The 20,267-nt window shown below is 26.5% G+C and overlaps 1 protein-coding gene across 3 annotated transcripts in view; it reads left to right on the forward strand.

Moving 5' to 3' along the window:
• The window catches only part of LOC127283790 (insulin-like receptor), a 51,085-nt gene that overhangs the window by 9,375 nt on the left and 21,443 nt on the right, over positions 1–20,267 (forward strand). For all 3 annotated transcript variants that reach the window (XM_051308884.1, XM_051308885.1, XM_051308886.1), the window contains exon 2: positions 17,924–18,902. In XM_051308884.1, coding sequence (XP_051164841.1) covers positions 18,631–18,902 — 272 coding nt within the window. In that variant the 5' untranslated portion in view covers positions 17,924–18,630. The remainder of the gene's footprint in view (positions 1–17,923; positions 18,903–20,267) is intronic.

Raw genomic sequence — 20,267 nt, forward strand, 5'->3', positions numbered from 1 at the left:
CAGCGTATACATGCGATATAAAATACTATTAGTTTTGGCAATTTTTTTTTATTGACCTTAAAAAAATGAGAATTATTTTTGACTTATTGTATTAAATTCGACATTTATCCGTTCATTGTACAGTGCTCTAAGGTCGAAGTTGACACTATGTAAGCTCAATATTGATTCAAAATATTTAAACAAAAGATTTTAACTCAACATAAAATTTTTTCCAATAACTATATTACTAGATTGTTTGAAATTAATTTTTATTAAATTAAATTAAAATAAATTTTGTTTGGGTTAAAAATTATTTTTCAATTTTGAGGTTATGTTAGGGCTCCCATCCTCATTAAAATTTCGCCTGTTTCTAAAGAAGTAGGGCAAGGATAGTTAAATTTTTTTTTTTAATTTTCCGCTAATATCTCGAAGGCATTGCAATCCACAGCAAAATAATGTATTACAAAATTGTAGCTAAATAAACAGGCTTTCGAACGATACTATTCTTTTGCCGATGCCTGTTGAATTTTAGCTACTAGATCCAAAAATGTCTTACCTAACTATCCTTACCCCATCCTCCCCTATACAATCTTTATTTATTATTATTATTAAAATTATTTTAATTTGAATCATTGCTCTATATAATTTTAAATTAATCTAAACAATTTTGTATATTAATTCATAAAAATTAAAATTGTTTTTTAGTACAATTTTAAAAATTTACGATTTTTAATAAATATTGTGGGTGTGGAGAGAGAGAACATTTATCTGTATATATATAGTCACAAATTATCGGGATTTTGTAAGGAATTAATTTCGCCCCGCAGGAAATGTTATATACAAAGTGTGTTAATTTCTTAGTTACTTTTTTCTTCTTTATGTATGTAATTACATTTTCCAGGCTTGTTTGAAATTCAAATTTTGCAGAGACAGTTAGATGTATGTGTTTAGAAACTGGAATGTCCAGTTACGTAATTATCAACAGTAAAAAGTAAATTTCAACTAGCCGAGGGCAAATCGAAAAAGGGATAAAAATGACCCTGAATGCGTTCTACGAGATTCGCATGATTATTTTTTTTAATAGAAATTTTATTTAGGTTATGTTAAAATTTAAAAATTTTAGGTGATTCATTTGAGAAATTCTGACCCAATATAATAGATATATAAGTAAAAGAGGAATATTCTTTTTTTTTTTTTTGAGAGAGAGAGAGAGAGAATATCGTTGAAAGGCAGAGAGAAGATTTTAATTTACCATATAGTTAGGAAATTTTAAAAAATTTAATATCTCTAATTAAATCGGTTCACATTGTTTTTACCTCTTCAATTAATTTTTTTATCAGTGACATTCTATTAATATACGCTCTAAAAGTTTTTCCGTTTTTGTGCAGCAGTCTGTTCAACCAACATCTTTCAACCCTTTATTTCCAACCAAACTCTCTCTCCTTCCCCCCCTCCTTACATTTTGCCGCATCTCAGATAAGCCCATTACTCTTGTAACCTAATTTCTTGAATTTTCAATAAATCTGCTTTACATTTTAATTTTCATTCCTCATTAATATTTTCCGGTAATTTGCGTCCAATTTATTGTTTATTTCATTTTTTTGATATATATTATTTTTTTTCTTTTTAAATTTTCTTATTTTTTTTTCTTTTTTTATGTTCTATAACACACATATATATATACATATATATATAAATATATAGATACCCAGAAAAAAGTAATTTCATGTTAAAAGGGAAAATCCATCTTTTTATAGCCTCTCACATTATCCACTCAAAACAAGAATATTCGACCCTTCAAAGTAGAAGATTTTCTTTATAAAAAGGAAGTAAACTAAAAGGAGTATACTTTAGCGTTTTTCTCTCTTATAGATTAAAAGTGTCTTGAAAATGAAAGGAATCCACTAAAATGCGAAGATTACTTTTTTCTCGCTGTAGTTCAATCGTTCTTTTTATCGTTAAAAATCTACTCTTCTAAAGTTTATTTCTGTGGCATGTTAAAAGAAAATTCATTTTAAAATCATTAGAATTTTTTATTTTGACAAATCTTTGTAACCATGCGTATATGTATATGGGGTAAAATTTTTGAACTGTCCAGATAAAAAAATTCTCGATGTTATATATGCCTAAAATTCTGAACGTTCAAATGAATGAAAAATTTGATTAATATGAGGCATAACAATTTACCAAACTACAAGCCAGTTCAATGACTTAAAAATTTTAACCTAAACATTTTAGAAATTGTTAGAACTTTCAAAAAATATAATAATAAACAAAATTTGTTTTAAAAATCCTTACATGATGTTTAATTTTTATTTTACCCATTTTTCAATACATTGTATGAAGGTATTCATTTTGGGGCCTTTTCAAATCAAAATTTACAATTTGAATAAATTCTTAAAAAACTGTTTGTTTGCAAATTAAAATTTTTTCTTTATTTCCAAAAGATACCTTATTTGTTCGACTTTCATACGGTATGCACCATTTTTAAATATCCTAAAAAATTTGGATTCTAGAGCACAAAATCAAAACTATGTCCATCTTGGGGCCCTCTCTCCTATAAATATGATATATATATTTTATAAAAAAGGTTACAAGTTCAACTATTAACAACATACTAAATTAAAATTACTCAAACTCAGATATCAAATTATTCGAAATTAAGTCCAAGTATTTATAAAGAATATTTCGCAAGTTTCTTTTTCGCACGCTTCAAAAAAAATATATTTCATGGAACGTTAAAAATGTTTACATTGTAGATATGAATGTATAAAAGTACAAATACACTGAAAAAAAATCCTCTAGTTTCAAAAGGATTCCTCTTATTCCAATGCATATTTTCCTCTAGTATATGCTGCAAAAGGATGTCCTCTAGGTTTAAGAGGATTGTCCTCTATGTAAAATTATTCCTCTTAATTTAAGAGGATACTCTTATTTTAAGAGGAAAATATCATCTTAAAAAGAATTTTGAAATAATAAAAATGCAATCATCTAATTTGTATGTCATAGATATAATCTATAAAATTAAAAGAAATAAAATTTGTTATTCCATGATTTACATCTATTTGAGTATAAATAAATTGAAATTGATTTTAATTTTTTTTTTAATAAATCAACTAAATCTATTTTTAATAATATTTTTATGCGCAAAACATATAATTCATTAAATTTGAAAATTTATTTTAAATAAATTTTCAAATAATATTAAAATAAATAAAAATCGTATAATAAAATAAATTTTTAAATAGCATAACCTCAAAATTATTTAAATTTTCTTAAAAATTACTTTTAAAAATTTCTTTTACCTTTAAAAATAGGCACGTATTGTGTAAGTTACAACTCTATCAAGATATTTAAAAGATTATTATATCCATTTTGGTTTATTCCCCTTTTTTTCACACAGAAATTAAAACTTTTTCACGCATGATATGCGATTTATGACGCGACGTAAATGATATGACGCAATCATCTTTGCGCATGAGCGACTTTTTATGGGAAATCCTCTTAGAATTTAGAGGAATATTCTTAAATATAGAAGATTATTCTAAATTCTAAGTATATATTATTTTTATTCTAAAAAAATTATTCTGTATATAAGAGGAATGCTCTAAAATAGTCCTTTTGTTTCGATCCTCTTGAAATTAGAGGAAAATATTCTCATTTAAAGAGTAATACTCTTGTTTTAAGAATAAAATTCAAGAGGATTCTGTAAGAGGAATTTTCCTCTGAATACAAGAATATTTTTTTTTCGGTGTATATTAATAATAATAGGTATTTATAGATGAATAACAGTTTTGAAATCAACACATACGTTGTTTTTCATGTTACAGTCACGGTAATTATAATATAAGAGACCCTTTAATCCACTTTTTGTTAAGTTCTAAATTTAAATTGATAATATATTAGCCTCTCGAAAAACATGAATTCATAAAGTAGCTATCAAAGAAGAATCGTATAGAAAACAACGATAAAGACAAACATGCGCGCCTTTCAATATATAATAACGTAAATTAATAAACGCCTTTGTAGTTTATTACTTCCTTGTTTTATTTTTATTTTTTTTTTTCATTAAATAACAGTAGGTATTGTTATTTATTGTATACAGGTTTGTAAAGAAAAATAATTATCGTTGAATCAAGAATTCATTTATTCTCAAAGTGTTAAATATAATATTTGTATAGATTAAAATTTTATTTTTACAATAATTGTTTGTAACCTTCAAAATTTTTAGAAAAAATTTACTTTTACAAAAAATTAAAACTACACTGCAAACAAGTTCTGCAAGTTCATGTAATAAAGAAATCGTCAGTTTTACCGTTTAACGAAAAAAACTTACTTTTTTTGGTGAAAAATAGATATTCTGTTTACATTTACCTTTAATGACCATATATTTTTTTTTAAATGTCAGCATTTTTCTTTTCTTTTAATGTAAATGTAACGGGCAATGTAATATATATATATATATATATATATATATGGGGCATTCCACGAGAGATTTTCATTGAAAATTTTTTTTTCCACGAAATATTTTTTTCGAAATCTATATGAAAAATAAGGATACACGTAGTTTTTTATTTTTTTATTTGATACAAATAAAGGAAGTTATGATTTTTTGAAATTTAACGTCAACGATGGAATGTGTTTTTGGGACATTTTTTAATCTATTTTGTACTAATAAATTAAAAATTATGCTATATATGAAATTTGTTCATTTTTTCTTAAATTTTTCAAATATCTGCTCAAAAATAACGTACCTATAAGAGAAGCAACAAAAAAGTTGAAATTAAACTTAAAAAGTGAGTTTTCTCAAAAGAGACACTTACGATTTTTAATTTTTTTTTTTGCATTACAATCTCTAGTGACTGAAGAATTTTTCCCCCTATCTGCGAAAGTGGTACTTTTAGTTTTTAAGTTACTATTTACAATTTTTAAGCTCGACGCAACGATTTTTAGAATGTTTTTATAAAAATTAAAAAAAACAAATGAATAATAATGGAAAAAGGTTATATTTGTAAAATAACTGCTTAAATTCTGTGAGCCGTACTAAGAAAATTAAAAATAATAATTTAAAAACTAAAAGCACCACTTTCGCAGATAGGGGAAAAAATTCTTCAATCATCAGAGATTGCAATGCAAAAAAAAATTAAAAATCGAAAGTGTCTGTCTTTTTTGAGAAAACTCACTTTTTGAGTTTAATTTCAACTTTTTTGTCACTTCTCTTATAGATACGTTATTTTTGAGCATATATATTTGCAAAATTTAAGAAAAAATGAACAAATTTCATATATAGCATAATTTTTAATTTATTAGTACAATAGATTAAAAAATGTCCCAAAAACACACTTCCATCGTTGACATTAAATTTCAAAAAATCATAACTTCCTTTATTTTTATCAAATAAAAAAATAAAAAACTACGTGTATCCTTATTTTTCATATAGATTTCGAAAAAAATGTTTCGAGGAAAAAAAAATTTTCCATGAAAATCTCCCGTGGAATGCCCCATATATATATACATATATATATATATATATATATATATATATATATATATATATGAATAAGTAAATGGATGCACCAGTTGCTTGTTATCATAGTGTTCGATCCAACACGAGAATGTATGTATAATGCTTTGTCTTATCATGATAAGAAATGTATGTATACGAGTGGTTTCTAAATCAAGACACTCATCCGGAATTCACTGCTCGATGTGAATTCATTTTCGTTTGATAGGAGAGAAATTTGAATCTTCAATTGAGGAAAAGCAAACAGCAAGGGGCTATTCAAGTCTGCAATCGTGTTAGAAATCTTTTCCTCTCCCCTCTCTTTATTTCTGAAGTCTGATTAGGAATATATTTTAAACAAGAGTAAAATAATTAATTAGAACACTGTGCTAGTTCAAAAAATGAACAAATTGGGCCGTTTTTTAAAATCGGGTCAAATTTTTATAATATATATCGCCATTTTTTTGGCATATTATCAAAATACAATATTTTTTTCCTAATCAAAAAGAATAAAATTGACTTGAAACTTGTTATTTGGCGGTTTTTGGGGTCGCCGATTATGAATTTTATTCTTTTTGATTAGGAAAAATGTTGTATTTTGATAATATGCCAAAAAAATTGTGATTATTTTAAAAATTTGTCCCGATTTTAAAAAACGGCAAACGCCATTGAATTCAGCGTACCCAAATTAGCACAGTTTTCCTAAAAGTATCAAATTGAGATCAAAAATTGCATCAAATCTTTGCAGTGTTTTGATGCACATAAGTTATATCAAAAAGAGATCGTTTTGTGTATCATTTTTAGAAATGATACACGAAACGGTCTCATTTTTTGATGCAAAAAATTTAATCAATTTATATCAATCATGGCCGAATTGAATCGACTCAAAATTAAACGAATTTTTTTCAGATATTTTGGTAATAGTACAATTGCGGAGACCATTTCACTATTTAATTTGAAAATGAAAATAACAGAAAATCAAAGACAATGTGCAATTCGATAATTAAAAAGTGACAGCTTATAAACATAACCTAAAATGCATGAGAAAAAATTTGTCGATAAAATCAATATAGCCGAGCTTTTTAGAAGGTAGATGGGAGCACTCATCTATTTTCTTTCTTTAAATTTTGTCTGAATCGTTTTTATTAAAAGCAAAACTGCCATCTACCTTCTAAAAAGCTCGGCTATATTGATTTTATCGACAAATTTTTTCTCATGCATTTTAGGTTATGTTTATAAGCTGTCACTTTTTAATTATCGAATTGCACATTGTCTTTGATTTTCTGTTATTTTCATTTTCAAATTAAATAGTGAAATGGTCTCCGCAATTGTACTATTACCAAAATATCTGAAAAAAATTCGTTTAATTTTGAGTCGATTTACTGTGAACCGTTGTCCCATGATAATCAAAAATATTTTAAATTTTTATCAACGAAATGGATTTTTTTAATGCAAAAGAGATTTGTATATACGAAGCTGAAGTACGCAACGTTTATGATAAACGATTTTTTAAAATAAAAATTGTATAATTTTTTGCCTAAAAAATATTTTTTTTATAATTTGTTGATGAATGAAAACTACAAGAAATATTTTTTAGGCAAAAAGCTATAGGGTAAGTGTACTAATTACGGCGAGTGCACCAATTACGGCGCGTTCATAAAAAATAACTATTATTACTATTATATTTAATATAACTGTTGCCAAATGATTAAAAAAAATTATTTCAATCTTTTTTTGATACAAATACTTATAAAGATGCACATTTAAACAATTATTAATTTAATTATTTGAGATCAAATTTTTTTCCGCGCCGCAATTGAAACATTTTTAAGATTTCCATTGGCTTCAATTTCGGCGGGCAAAGTACACAGAAAAAACTTGGACTCATTTTTGTTGCAACTCATTTTCTTTTGGGTATCGAAATGAGTATGGGACAAACTTCATGTTATTCAAAATGATATTGGCTGGAATTTCAGATTTCTAAGTTGGCATCATAAGCAGAGTAATTTTGTATTTCAATTATTGTTTCTAATATTTCAACAACACCAGAAAGATTATTTTGACCAGTACGAATATTTAGAAGTTTTTAAATAAAAATTATTTATTATTATTTACGTAGATAATAATTAATTTCATAAGTTTTTAAATTTACCGCTATTATTTAAGTTGGCAGTACCGTTCCTGTTGTCAAAACACATGTTTTCATTTTTCTAACCTAAAAACATATTTCCTTTATTATTTTATTACGCGATTACAAGCAATTTTTAATCAAATATATTAAGTCTAGCGTGTTATTTACTTCTTTGTAATTATTATATTTCATGTTTTTGTGCAAAATTATTCGTTATTTCACAATATTTTTCCATTTTTCTTTTTCGCAAAATGAAACTTGCCTGTTTCATTTTGATACTTTTACCTTAGAACTCGAAATGAAACAACCAGTTTCATTTTTGTTGCGAATCAAATTGAGTATAGAATCTATACTCAATTTGAATTCAGGTTTTTTCTGTGTATCTTCAAAATACACGTAATTTTGGTCACCGAAATTGATACACCGAAACTGATACAAACTCGCCGCAATAGAAAATTACGGTATTAGTTTTAATTTCTCATATTTGTTTAAATAATCGATTTTTATAGAGTTAAATTTTTTTTTTAATATCTTAATAACATAAGCTTTAAGTTTAATAAGTCTTAAATTGAGTTTATATAATAGAAATGTCGAATTTTCTATTTCAAAGGTGTTTTGACTCGAATCTCGCCGCAATTAGTGCATTTACCCTAGAATTTTTATTTTAAAAAATTATTTCTTAAAAAATCGTTTATCATAAACGTATTGCGTACTTCAGCTTCGTATTTGTATTGAAATCACTTGAATTGTATACTCTACTTTGGCTCAAAAATTTCGTAATTAAATAGACTATCGATAAAAAATTTAAAATATAAACTTTGTCTATTGTTTCGATTGAAAAGAATTAGCGGAATTTTTTGACAACTGTCTAAAAATCATTAAAATTTGCATTAAATTTTGAACTTTGATCAACTATGAGTCTGTCAATTTTCATTGGATTTTATCGTATGACTGGCGGTTCGGAAGGTATATAATTTAATTATCTTTCCAACGGTATATTATTTATTATATTTGGACTAGCTGATTTTCCTACAGAGGTGAATTTAAGTAACGTCACACTTCGAAAATGTATTTTTTTAGATTCAGCAAAATTGCACGAAGGAAAAAAATCCAAAATATGTTTTTCTTAATATCTCAAAAAACACCTATTAATCGAAAGAAAAATGTTTCGTTCGATTGGCAATAATAAAAATAATATCACATAAAAGAAGGCAATTTAAAGGAAGAATAAGTATATAGGGTTCCCTATAAGTATAGGGTATTGGGTGAGGAACAAAGTAATTCAGTATTTAATGAAAAAAGTGTATGAGAATATAAACCTTGCGGTGATCTAACAATCGCATGTTATTAATAGAATGTAAATAAAATGTTAAATGAAATATTTTGATGACATCTTGAAGTATTTAAAGAAAATAGGACTTTGAAGATGTAAATGAAAATAAATGAGAAATGTAATGAAAATATGAATACAAAAAAGATAGAAACAATTGTTATTATTTCTTCATCGTGTGGTGCAGATGAGACTAGAGAGCCAGTTTTGATACGTACTTGTTCTATATACTAGGTTGTTAAGGTCACGGAACAGGGTTTTACATAAGCGCATATAACCGTAAGTTAGAGTGAAAATTCCTTCTCGTCAATATATATATATATATATAAAATTTCAATATAAAATTAAAATCTCTTCACAAGAGATAATCTTAATCAAGTTGATTGGCTTTTTTTCATTTGTAAATTATCAAATTAATTTGCATTTTTAAAATTTTTATAATCATCCTATACTAAAAAAAAAAGTTACTTGATTCAAATAATCGGTTACTTGACTGTTATCAAATAAATATTTATTTGAATCAAATAAATTTTTTTTCACTGTACCTATTATTTTCCACAATTTTTCTATTCTATTAACAAATAATCTCAAAAATGTGTTATGTTATTAAAATTGAAGAAAAAAAAAATGTAACTTCCTTTCAACATAGAAACATTTATTGCGAAACTAAATTTGTCAGCTATTAATCATATATTATATTTTTTAGAAAAGTGTAATAATAGTATATAAACAAATGTATGCATTATAAATTTCTTAAGAGATTTCAAATTACTTTAAATAAAAGAAAATTATAATAATATTATTTTTAAAATAAAAATTCTTTTCTGTATATACCAAGATTTTGCTCAAAAGTTTGAAATTTACAACTTTATATATATATATATATATATATATATATATTTTCTTATATATAAACAGTATATTAAGTAATACTGTGTAGACTTAGTTGAAGAAATTTAAATTTTCTCCGAGCCACTTTAAAATTATTAAGTTCTCCAAGTTTTGTTACAATGTAAACTTGACAAGAAAATTGACGTTTTAAATAATAGAAATCCGCTGATTATATGTAGTTAATAAAAAGGGCCGAAAATTTGTTTTTTTTTAAATAAAAAGAGAACTTATTTTGCTTATTAATTAATTTTAATAAAAAAAAATTTTATTTACTTTCTTTTAAAACCGTTTTTCTATTAATAATTATAAAGTAATTATTATTAATACAAAAAAAAAAAATTGTAATTGATTTTCAAATTACATATGTGTAGTATAATCGAGCAATTTCGGCATGCTTGTACTATTACTTCTCAAGTGCGAAAACCAACATGGGCCAATATTGGCCCAGCATTGTCAAATCGGGCACCATGTCTTGGCAGACAATACTGGGCCTAATCTTGTGGTGTTAACTGCGGTTAGACGTCGGCAGCCAAGTATCAGACGCCATTACTGGGTCAATCTTGGCCGCCATTAGTGGCCCAGTATTATCAAAGTTTAAAAAATTTTAATTATTAATTAATTAACTAATTAATTCATTATACATTTATAATATAAGTCCTGGCAGAAAGTGCAATTGTTTAAACATTTGAAAAATTTCTAACGCTCGCGAGAACCGAACTCGCAATGTAACGCATCGAAGTCTAACACCCTAACCACTACACTATACGTAGATATGGGAATCTCAACACAAAAATATTTTGATAAGCTGCATTTGAGGAACATTTCAGCCGTTAATGCGCCATTACTGGGCCAAGATTCGTTTCAACTTTGGAAAAAATGCCTTGTTAAAATAAATTCAACATATTTCAGCAGTCAATGGGCCAATAATGATTCAGTAATGAAACAGAGTTCGTCTCAATAATAGAAAAGTAGAATTACCAAGTATTGATGCCCATATTGGCCCAGTAATGTGACGGAGTTCGGCCCAATTATAGCAAATTGGAGTAACCGAGAATCGGTGTCAATGTTGGCCCAATAATGGGACGAATTGATTGCCAGTACTGGTCCAGTAACGTTTGCCGTACTTCAGCAGACATTACTGGGCCAATGTTGGGCCGTATTGTCAGTTTAGGCATTTCGTAGATGGATTAAATTAAATAATTTCCAAATTAATTATCGAATCCAACCCAGACAGCACGGAAACTTGCAGCAAGCTTGCGGCAAGTTCACCGTGCAAGCTTGCTGCAAGCTTGTCTGAGCTAGCGAAATGTCCCACCCAGGGCAATCTTGCCGTGAAAGCTTGCTGTAAGCTTTCCAGGAAAGGTTGCTGCAATCTTGCCATGAAAGATTGCTACAAGATTGCTGCAAGCATACTAAGAATGATTTTTTTATTCTCTGATAGTTGGTCGAGTAGGTTCTCGGTTAGGGTCTTTGGTTAGTGTCTGTCGAACCCGCGTTCAATTCCCAGTCCCCTCAAATTTGTTTCGAAAATTTTCTCGTTAAGTTTCCAAATGAAAATAAACAGGACATAATTAATAATAATAAACGTCACAAGGATTTTCAAATTTAGAAAACAGATAAATTTTTTTTTAATTTTAAATGCATTTTTTAAAAATTGCAGCAACCTTTCCAGAAGCTTGTTGAAATTCTCCTGCAACCTTACGTAGCAAGCTTACAGCAATCTTTCACGGCAAGCTTGCCGCAATCATTCTTAGTATGCTTGCAGCAACCTTTCCTGGAAAGCTTACAGCAAGCTTTCACGGCAAGATTGCCCTGGGTGGGACATTTCGCTAGCTCAGGCAAGCTTGCAGCAAGTTTCCGTGCTATCTGGGAAGTAATTAAAAAAGTTATTCAATGAACCCAATTTATTTCTTTCATAATTCGACTTTAAGAAATAGTAATTTTTAAATCGTTATTTGTATTTTTATAAATGTAGTATATATATATATACGTTTTTATAAAATAAGTGATTAATAATAATTGAATATAATGTTTTTCACTTTGTGTTTGATAAAAGAAAAATTGATTTCTGATCAAATTGCAATGCACGTGTCATGTTTATTGAAACATTAAGAAACAGTGTAATTAATCAAATAGGGGGGGGGGGGGGGAGGGAAATATTCGATCGATATATTCTTATCATTCGCTTATATGCAAAGAAACATAACACGTATAGTATTCATATTGCATGGTTCATGAATGTAACAAGAGAAATGTGCTCATTAATTAAAAAAATTGCCTTCTTTTATGTCCATTTTAGTACATGAAATTAATTTACTTCTTCGTGTTGCAGAAATTACCTACCGAATATTATTCATATTTTTTAATAAAAAGTTGTATATTTATTAATATTGTTATTATTATAATTGTTATTGTTATTATTATTATTATTATTATATTTTATATATCTGATTATTTATATTCAATATTTATTGATTTCCATACAATTTTTTTTTATTATATATAAATAAATATATATATATATATATATATATATATATATATATACACTGAGAAAAATAATAATGTAATGTTAATAAAATAATTTGGTGGAGCACTTTTAGTTAAGATTACAAAAATTTAGTTGACATAACAGTAACGAAAGAAGCAATCAATCGAGAAATTTAGTTGGCTGTACCAAAAATTTCGTTCAAGCTTTTGCGTCTGTTAACTGAATAATTTGGTTCTCCAAACCAAACCGTCTGAATGCTCAATTGCGCATGCGCTGTTCTCGTAAATATGTCACACGTTAACCATGCTTCGCTCTTCGTGTCGTCCAGTTTTATTCAAGTGTTTTCGGGACTTTTATGTGTTTCAGAAATTCGGTAAAAAAGTGTGTGTAGTGATGCATATCGAACAGAGAGAATAAAGCTTGTTAAAAGAACGGAAGTTTTTCTCCAGCCTGTATACTTTATGAAAATAATTTACACTCACATTGTCACTAGGATTCTTAGTGTAGTGGTCAGCGTTCTTGATTTGCGTTGCGTAGTCTGAGGGTTCGATCCCCAGCAGTGTTAGGTTTTTCCGCAATAGAAATTAATTTAAGTAGACATAGGGTAATAAAAGAGGATAACAAAAGTGATAAAATTAAGTGAAAAATAAAAAATATAAGTGTGAGCCAAAAAATAATTTGGTTGAGAAAAGAAAAAAATTTTTTTCATTTAACTAAATTTTTTGTTTGCTTAAAAACAATAAGTTAGTTGTGCAAAACAAAAAATTTAGTAGACCGAACAAAATGATTCAACGAAAAAATTTAGTAGCCCGAACCAAACGGATTAGTTGCACATATATCAAATAAAAAATTTGGTTTGGAGAACCAAACTTCAGTAGATGATACCAAACAGTTTTCTCAGTGTATGTATATATTACAATTTCTGCAACGGAGCGACAAAATGAGTGAAAAAAGAAATTTTCAAAATTTGTCTCCGAAATTAATTAATTGCAATTATCTCGGAAACTGGAGCCGACAAAGTGGGTCCTTTTCATGCAGACGTCGACATATATTTAAATATAAAGTAATTTTCATGATTCAAGTTCTTTTAGGGTTCCGTACCCCAAGGGGGAACCCTATTAATGAGACTAGTGAAGCAAGGCATGTACCCCCCTCCCCCTAACGGCCACACTTGTCCGATTTTTTTTATTATATATTTATATATTTGAATTTATATCCATATATCGTAAAACGTATACTTTAATTTAAATATAGAAATTTTATTGAAATTGCTACCTTTTGCTAAGTATTATTAAACTAATGCTGAGAATCAGCTCTATAAATGCTAACACGTTCGATATCTGAGAGACTCAGAAACTGTGAGTGCATTCCTAGTGGCTTTTTGATTTTTTAAAGTCCTGTCTATGTTACCAACAGAAACCCTGTTTTATACCTGTTTATGTCAATGACCGCGAACTGAAAGAATCGCTTATCTTTATAAAGGTATCAAATCAAAATGAAAAATTCATGTCTTCTTAGAACTTAAAAATACTTTACATTTATATACAGAATTTTGAGAAAAGTATATAGAAAGTTTGGAAAAATGTCTCATAGACCATTCTTTCAGCAATTTATTATTATTAGAAGAATTTTATGATTATTAAAGTTGTAAGTTGTAAGTTCGAAATTATGAAAAAATTAAGGATAAAAAATAGTGCCTGAAGTTCTGAACGTTCAAATAAACGAAAAATTTTATTACTACTTTTTTAACTTCAAATTTTATTATAAAATATTGCTTTCTGTATTCAAAAGTACATTAATAATTTTTATTAATTGTTTAATGTAGGTTTTTATTTTTCATTGTTGTAGTAATTTTTAAAAAAATTTTCTTAACCAAAAAAATGATTTCGCTCATTTGAACGTTCAGAACTTCATTCTTTTTTTTTAAATTTAATTGAGATTTTTCTGCTGCACAGTATTTGAGAATGTGTACATATATTATTAACTTGAAATAACAGGCTTTTCCTTTTTTCAAGTGGACAGATAAAACATTTTGTTTTCAAAAATTTATTAATCATTTAAAAAAACAAATTATTTTAACCTGTTTAAAAAAAATACTACAGGTGGCTAAAAAAGTTAAAAAAGAATTACTTTATATGAGGTTATAATTTTTAAAAAAATTAAATTATTTCATCAATAATTTCAATATTTATAAAATGAAAATAATAAAATACTAATAAGCGGTTTTTATTTAATTTAAATAATTCAATTTTATCCTCTTAAATTACTAAAAAGTACTGGGGCCGGTCGAACTGGTGTTAATAATTTTTTTTTTTTTTTTTTGAGAAAATTATTTTTTTTTTTTAATCGGTTTCATATGTTTCACATATATATAGACTAAAATAATATAACTACACTTTATTTAACCTTTATTATTTAATTATATTCTATTTTTTTAAATAATATTGAAGGGTCGGTGGATGCTGGTGGAGACGATTTTGTGATGCCCTGTACAAATTTGAATCTTAAAATGTGTAAAAAAAGGATAAATCAATTAGAAAATTGATTACTTTCTTCATGGATCAACTTAAGGAATATAACTTTTGCTGTTACTGAAGTAGAACTATATTAACATTTGACTTTTATTTAAATAATGCAATGTTTAATAATAAAACGCAGAATAACACACAAAAGTGCAGTCAAGTATAAATAGCAAAAAAAAAAGAAAATAATTTTTTTTTTGATCAAACGTTTTTTTAATTCAATTCCACTACAATATACAATACTAAAATAGCAATAGAAATTGTATTTATTAGTGCACATTGCTAAAAATATTCACTTTTTTGTTTAAACATCCTGTGGGGACAGGTTAAATTTTAACGTTTTCAGCCTTAAAAACCACAATATTACTGTGAATATTTGTGATTTTTCTTTCACAACATGAAAAAAAGCAAGTTGTGCGCTACGCGGAGAATCACCCATATATGTGTTTGTTTTTCTAAATGAAATACATATCTAAATGTAATAAATTTTTTTTTTTTAAAAAAGAAGTTTTTAAATGCTCTTCTACGTTAACTAGGCAAGGCGTTTCTTTTAATTCAAATTTTGGTATGGTTTATTATATTATTTTATATTAGTATTTTAATGCTGTGATGTCACATTGAGGCAAAGACCCCAATTCCTCAACATCACAGATCGTCACATATTCAACAACCCCCCTCCCCTCCCCCTAAGTATGTGACGTAATATGTAAACGCTCCCTAAAACGTTTTTAATTAAATTTAATGCTTATTTTTCATTGAAAAATTATTTAAAAAAAAAAATTGTTTTATAAATTTTATCCAATCTGCACCCATTAAATTTAAAAAAAAAAATTTTGATGAAAGCTCCTATTTTTATATTTAATCCTTATTGAATAATTATAATTTAATAACACAAAACAAACATACAATAATATATAAATGAAAAATAATAGAGGCGCATGATTTTTTCCAAAAATTAAAAAGGTCGAAAATTTAATTGATCGAATTACATTAAGGCCAGGTCCAAGTGAGGCAGCGCCATCTACATTGATACTAAAATTTTGGAAAATTTTCAACAGCCTTTTCTTGAAAACAAGATGGTAAAATGCTTTTTCCTTTATGGATAATTGATTATTGGCAAGATATACACCAGCTAAAACTTTTTTTCAGTTAAAATAATAAAAAAAATTTCATGTCAATAAATTAAATATGAGCATTTTTTTCACAAAAACTGTAACAGTACTTTCTCAGAAATTACAATCAAAAATGCAATTTCCATTTGGAAAATTAATAAACGCTAAAAAATACACGACCTAAGATTTACCAATCACGAAAATAACAAAAAAAAATTTTATTAAATATTTAACATATTGATACTGCTTTACTGATTGTGACAGCCCTTTGGTAGATTATGTATTTCAGGTGGTTAGCAACAGCGCCAATCTCCTCCTTTCGGCAAAACTGCGAAACGTCTGCGGTGACATATATAACCTGCCAAACGGCTGTCATAATGAGTAAAATATGTTATGTTAAAATACTTTTTTTTTGTTATTTTCGTGATTGGTAAATCTTAGGTCGTGTATTTTTTAGCGTTTATTAATTTTCCAAATGGAAATTGCATTTTTGATTGTAATTTCTGAGAAAGTACTGTTACAGTTTTTGTGAAAAAAGTGCTCATATTTAATTTATTGACATGAAATTTTTTTTATTATTTTAACTCAAAAAAAGTTTTAGCTGGTGTATATCTTGCCAATAATCAATTATCCATAAAGGAAAAAGCATTTTACCTTCTTGTTTTCAAGAAAAGGCTGTTGAAAATTTTCCAAAATTTTAGTTTCAATGTAGATGACGCTGCCTCACTTGGACCTGGCCTTAAGTCGATATTTTATTTGAACGAAATTCTAAATGATCGATATTTAAAATGGTCAACTTTTTATTTGGTCGTTATTTTATTTATTCGAAATTCTAAATTATCGATATTTAAAGTGGCCGATATTTTATTTAGTCAATATTTTATTTTATCGAAATTCTAAATGATAGACATTTATGAAGGTCGACATTTTATTCAGTCGATTTTTTATTCGGTCGAAATTCTACATAACCGACATTTATTAAGGTCGTCATTTCATTTAGACGATATTTTATTTGGTCGAAATTCTAAATGATCGACATTTAAAGTGGTCGAAATTTTATTAGTTCGATATTTTTTTTGGTAGATATTCTAAATGAACGACATTTAAAGTGGTCGATATTTTATTTGTTCCATATTCTAAATGATAGAAATTTAGAAGCATCGAATTTTATATCCATCGAAATTTAATTTGATCGATATTTTAAAAGCTCGACATTTTTTTAGCTATACGAGTTTCCTCTCTATGTTGTTATTATTATTTACATCAATAATTTCAAATTTCCCGCAAAATTTCAATGTACTTTACCGACAAACTACATAGAAAGGAAACTCGTATAGCTAAAAAAGTGTCGAGCTTTTAAAATATCAACCAAATTAAATTTCGATGGATATAAAATTCGATGTTTCTAAATTTCTATCATTTAGAATATGGAACAAATAAAATATTGATCATTTAGAATATCGATCAAACAAAATATCGAACTAATAAAATTTCGACCACTTTAAATGTCGATCATTTAGAATATCGACTAAATAAAATATCGTCTAAATAAAATCTCGACCACTTTAAATATCGACTATTTAGATTTTCGATCAAATAAAATATCGACCACTTCAAATATCGACCATTTAAAATTTTGACCAAATAAAATATCAACTAAATAAATTGTTGACCTCTTTAAATATCGATCATTTAGAATTTCGATCAAATAAAACATCGACTAAATAAAATGTCGACTTTCAATAACTGTCGTTCTTTTAGAATTTCGACCAAATAAAATATCGACTTAAAGTAATTCGATCAATAAAAATTTCGAACTTTTTTATATTTGGGAAAAATCATGCGCCTCAAATAATATAATAATAAATAAATGTTTTAAATGAAAAATATTTATAAAGAATCTTGAGAAAGAAAAATATTAATTAGTTTAATTGGCAAACAAATTTTTTTTTTTTTTTTTCTAGGTGAAAGCAGATGGCATATCCAGTCATGAAGACCAAGAAATTTTTCATCTTCAATAAAAAGCTACTTTAGGGGAGGAAACGTTCCAAAGTAATTGACCCCGCGCGAGGAAAGTTGCGATGAAATTCTCAATGGAAGTCAATTTGCTTTGAGAGAGAAAGAAGAAGAAAAAGAAGAAGACGCGCGTGTCTGTGTGTTTGTGCTTTTGTTTTTTCTTTTATTTATTTTTTTTTCTCCTCGCCTTGTTTCTTCTTATTGAAGAATCTATGTGGCGCGTGGGTAGACGCATGTGCATGTGCATGCCAGTGCATCAATGTAATGAAGTGATTAGAGTAGTGGGTTTATCGACGATTCAATGCCGGAGAGAAACTGTATCAATCGGAACACGTCAAAAACCGCGTGTGGAAGACAGCGGTCAAACTTCTCGACATCTTCAGACAACGTCTTAATCTTGAGAACGTTTCAGTGTATATGATGCGCTCAATAATCTATATTTAAAATTTTGTTTTTGTTATTATTATTATTATTATTATTATTAGAATTAGAATTATAATTATTATTATTATCATCATTGTTGTTGTGTTGTGAGATATCGATCAATTTAAAAACAAAAAATAATAATAAAGAAAAAAAAAAAACCAAATCGGAGTTATTAGGATCAAAAGACTTTGCATATATAGCAATAGTCAGGATCCATGAGGAGGAGAAAATGAAAACGAAGAAGCAATTATTCATTGTTCTGTGTGTCCTTTTGACCTCGTGTGTCATCTCCGTGGAGAACTTGCCCGATAAGAGCGAGTTTAAACCTCTCACCAATAAGGATATATCCTTGTCAAAGGAAAATGGGGACTTGGATTTTTCTAATGAACTTAAAAATGCCTTTCACGATTTCAATGAAAGAGATGACAAGATTCGAGACAAAGATAATTTTAACAAGGGAACACTCATTTACAGATACAGGCGGGCCATCGATTCTTCAAGGTAAAAAAAAAAAACTTTTATTCTAATTTTTTTTTTTTTTATTCTTTAAACTTTTTTTCGTTATTCTTGAAAGACGGAATTACAGGATTTTTTCAAATTAAAAGGATTTGTATAAAAAAAAAAAAAAAAGAAAATTGAAATGATTTTTTAGATTTATTTTCTCTTTTTATAGAAAGAATTACATAAAAGAATATTTTTTTTTTTTTGATTTTATAAAATTTTTTTAATCTTAAAAGACAAAATTACAGGGTATTTTTAGATTGAAAGGATTTGTAAAGAAAATTGAAATGATTTTTTAAATTTATTTTCTCTTTTTATAGAAAGCATAAAGAATATTTTTTTCTGATTTTATAAAATTTGACGACGCTGAAGTCTACAATGTTTATATGATCAACGATTAGAAAACAAATTATTTTTTAAAGCGGGAAATTATAAAAAATTTTTATCTAAAAAAAATTTTTTTTTTTATATAATTGTTTAATCAATAAATATTTCAAGAAATATCTATTTTGAGACAAAAATTTTCTAGAATTTTTCATTCAAAAATATATTTCATTAAAAATCGTTGAACATAAATGTTTTCAACTTTAGCATCGTAAAATTTGTTTAAACTTGAAAGACAAAATTAGAGGATTTTTTCAGATTGAAAGGATTTGTTAAAAAAGAAATTGAAATGATTTTTTTAGAGATTTGTTTTCTTTTTTAGTTTTTTTTTTTATAGAAAGCATTACATGGAAGAATATTTTTTTCTAATTTTATAAAATTTGTTTAATCAATAGATTAAAAACAAAAATTGTATTTGGCATTGAAAACACTAATTATTGTATAAAATATTCAATCGTATTTGAATTTGAAATTTAATATTAGATTTTCAACTATTTTGTAAAAAATATTTTCTTCGTTATATAAATAAAAAATTTTATTATTCATTTTTTATTTTTCTTCTATAAACAAATTTAAAAAAAAGGGAACAGGTCTCGGATTGATTTCAAGACGCAAAAAAAAAAATATATATATATATATATATTTTTTTTTTAGTCGATTTACAGAAAAAAAAATCGAAAAAGTCGATTTTTTTAAAATTCTAATAAATTTAATTTAATTCATTTTTTATTTTTATTAATATTAAAGGCGCATGAATTTCTCAAAAAAATTCATTGGTTAAAATTTTTATTTCAAGGAACTTTATTAGATATAATTTATTTAGTTTAAAATTAATTATGGTACTAAATTTTTGTTTGACTGAATTTTTATTTTACAGAATTCCTCTTTATCTAACTTTTTTTTAAGTCTCATTTTATTAAAAGAAAAAAATTTATTTGTCTCATGTCAGAGCCTAATAACTTTTTATTTGTTTGAAATAAA

The sequence above is a fragment of the Leptopilina boulardi genome, unplaced genomic scaffold (genome assembly GCF_019393585.1).
Source record: "Leptopilina boulardi isolate dan_hultmark-lab unplaced genomic scaffold, ZJU_Lbou_2.1 LbouV2_310, whole genome shotgun sequence".
NCBI lineage: Eukaryota > Metazoa > Arthropoda > Insecta > Hymenoptera > Figitidae > Leptopilina > Leptopilina boulardi.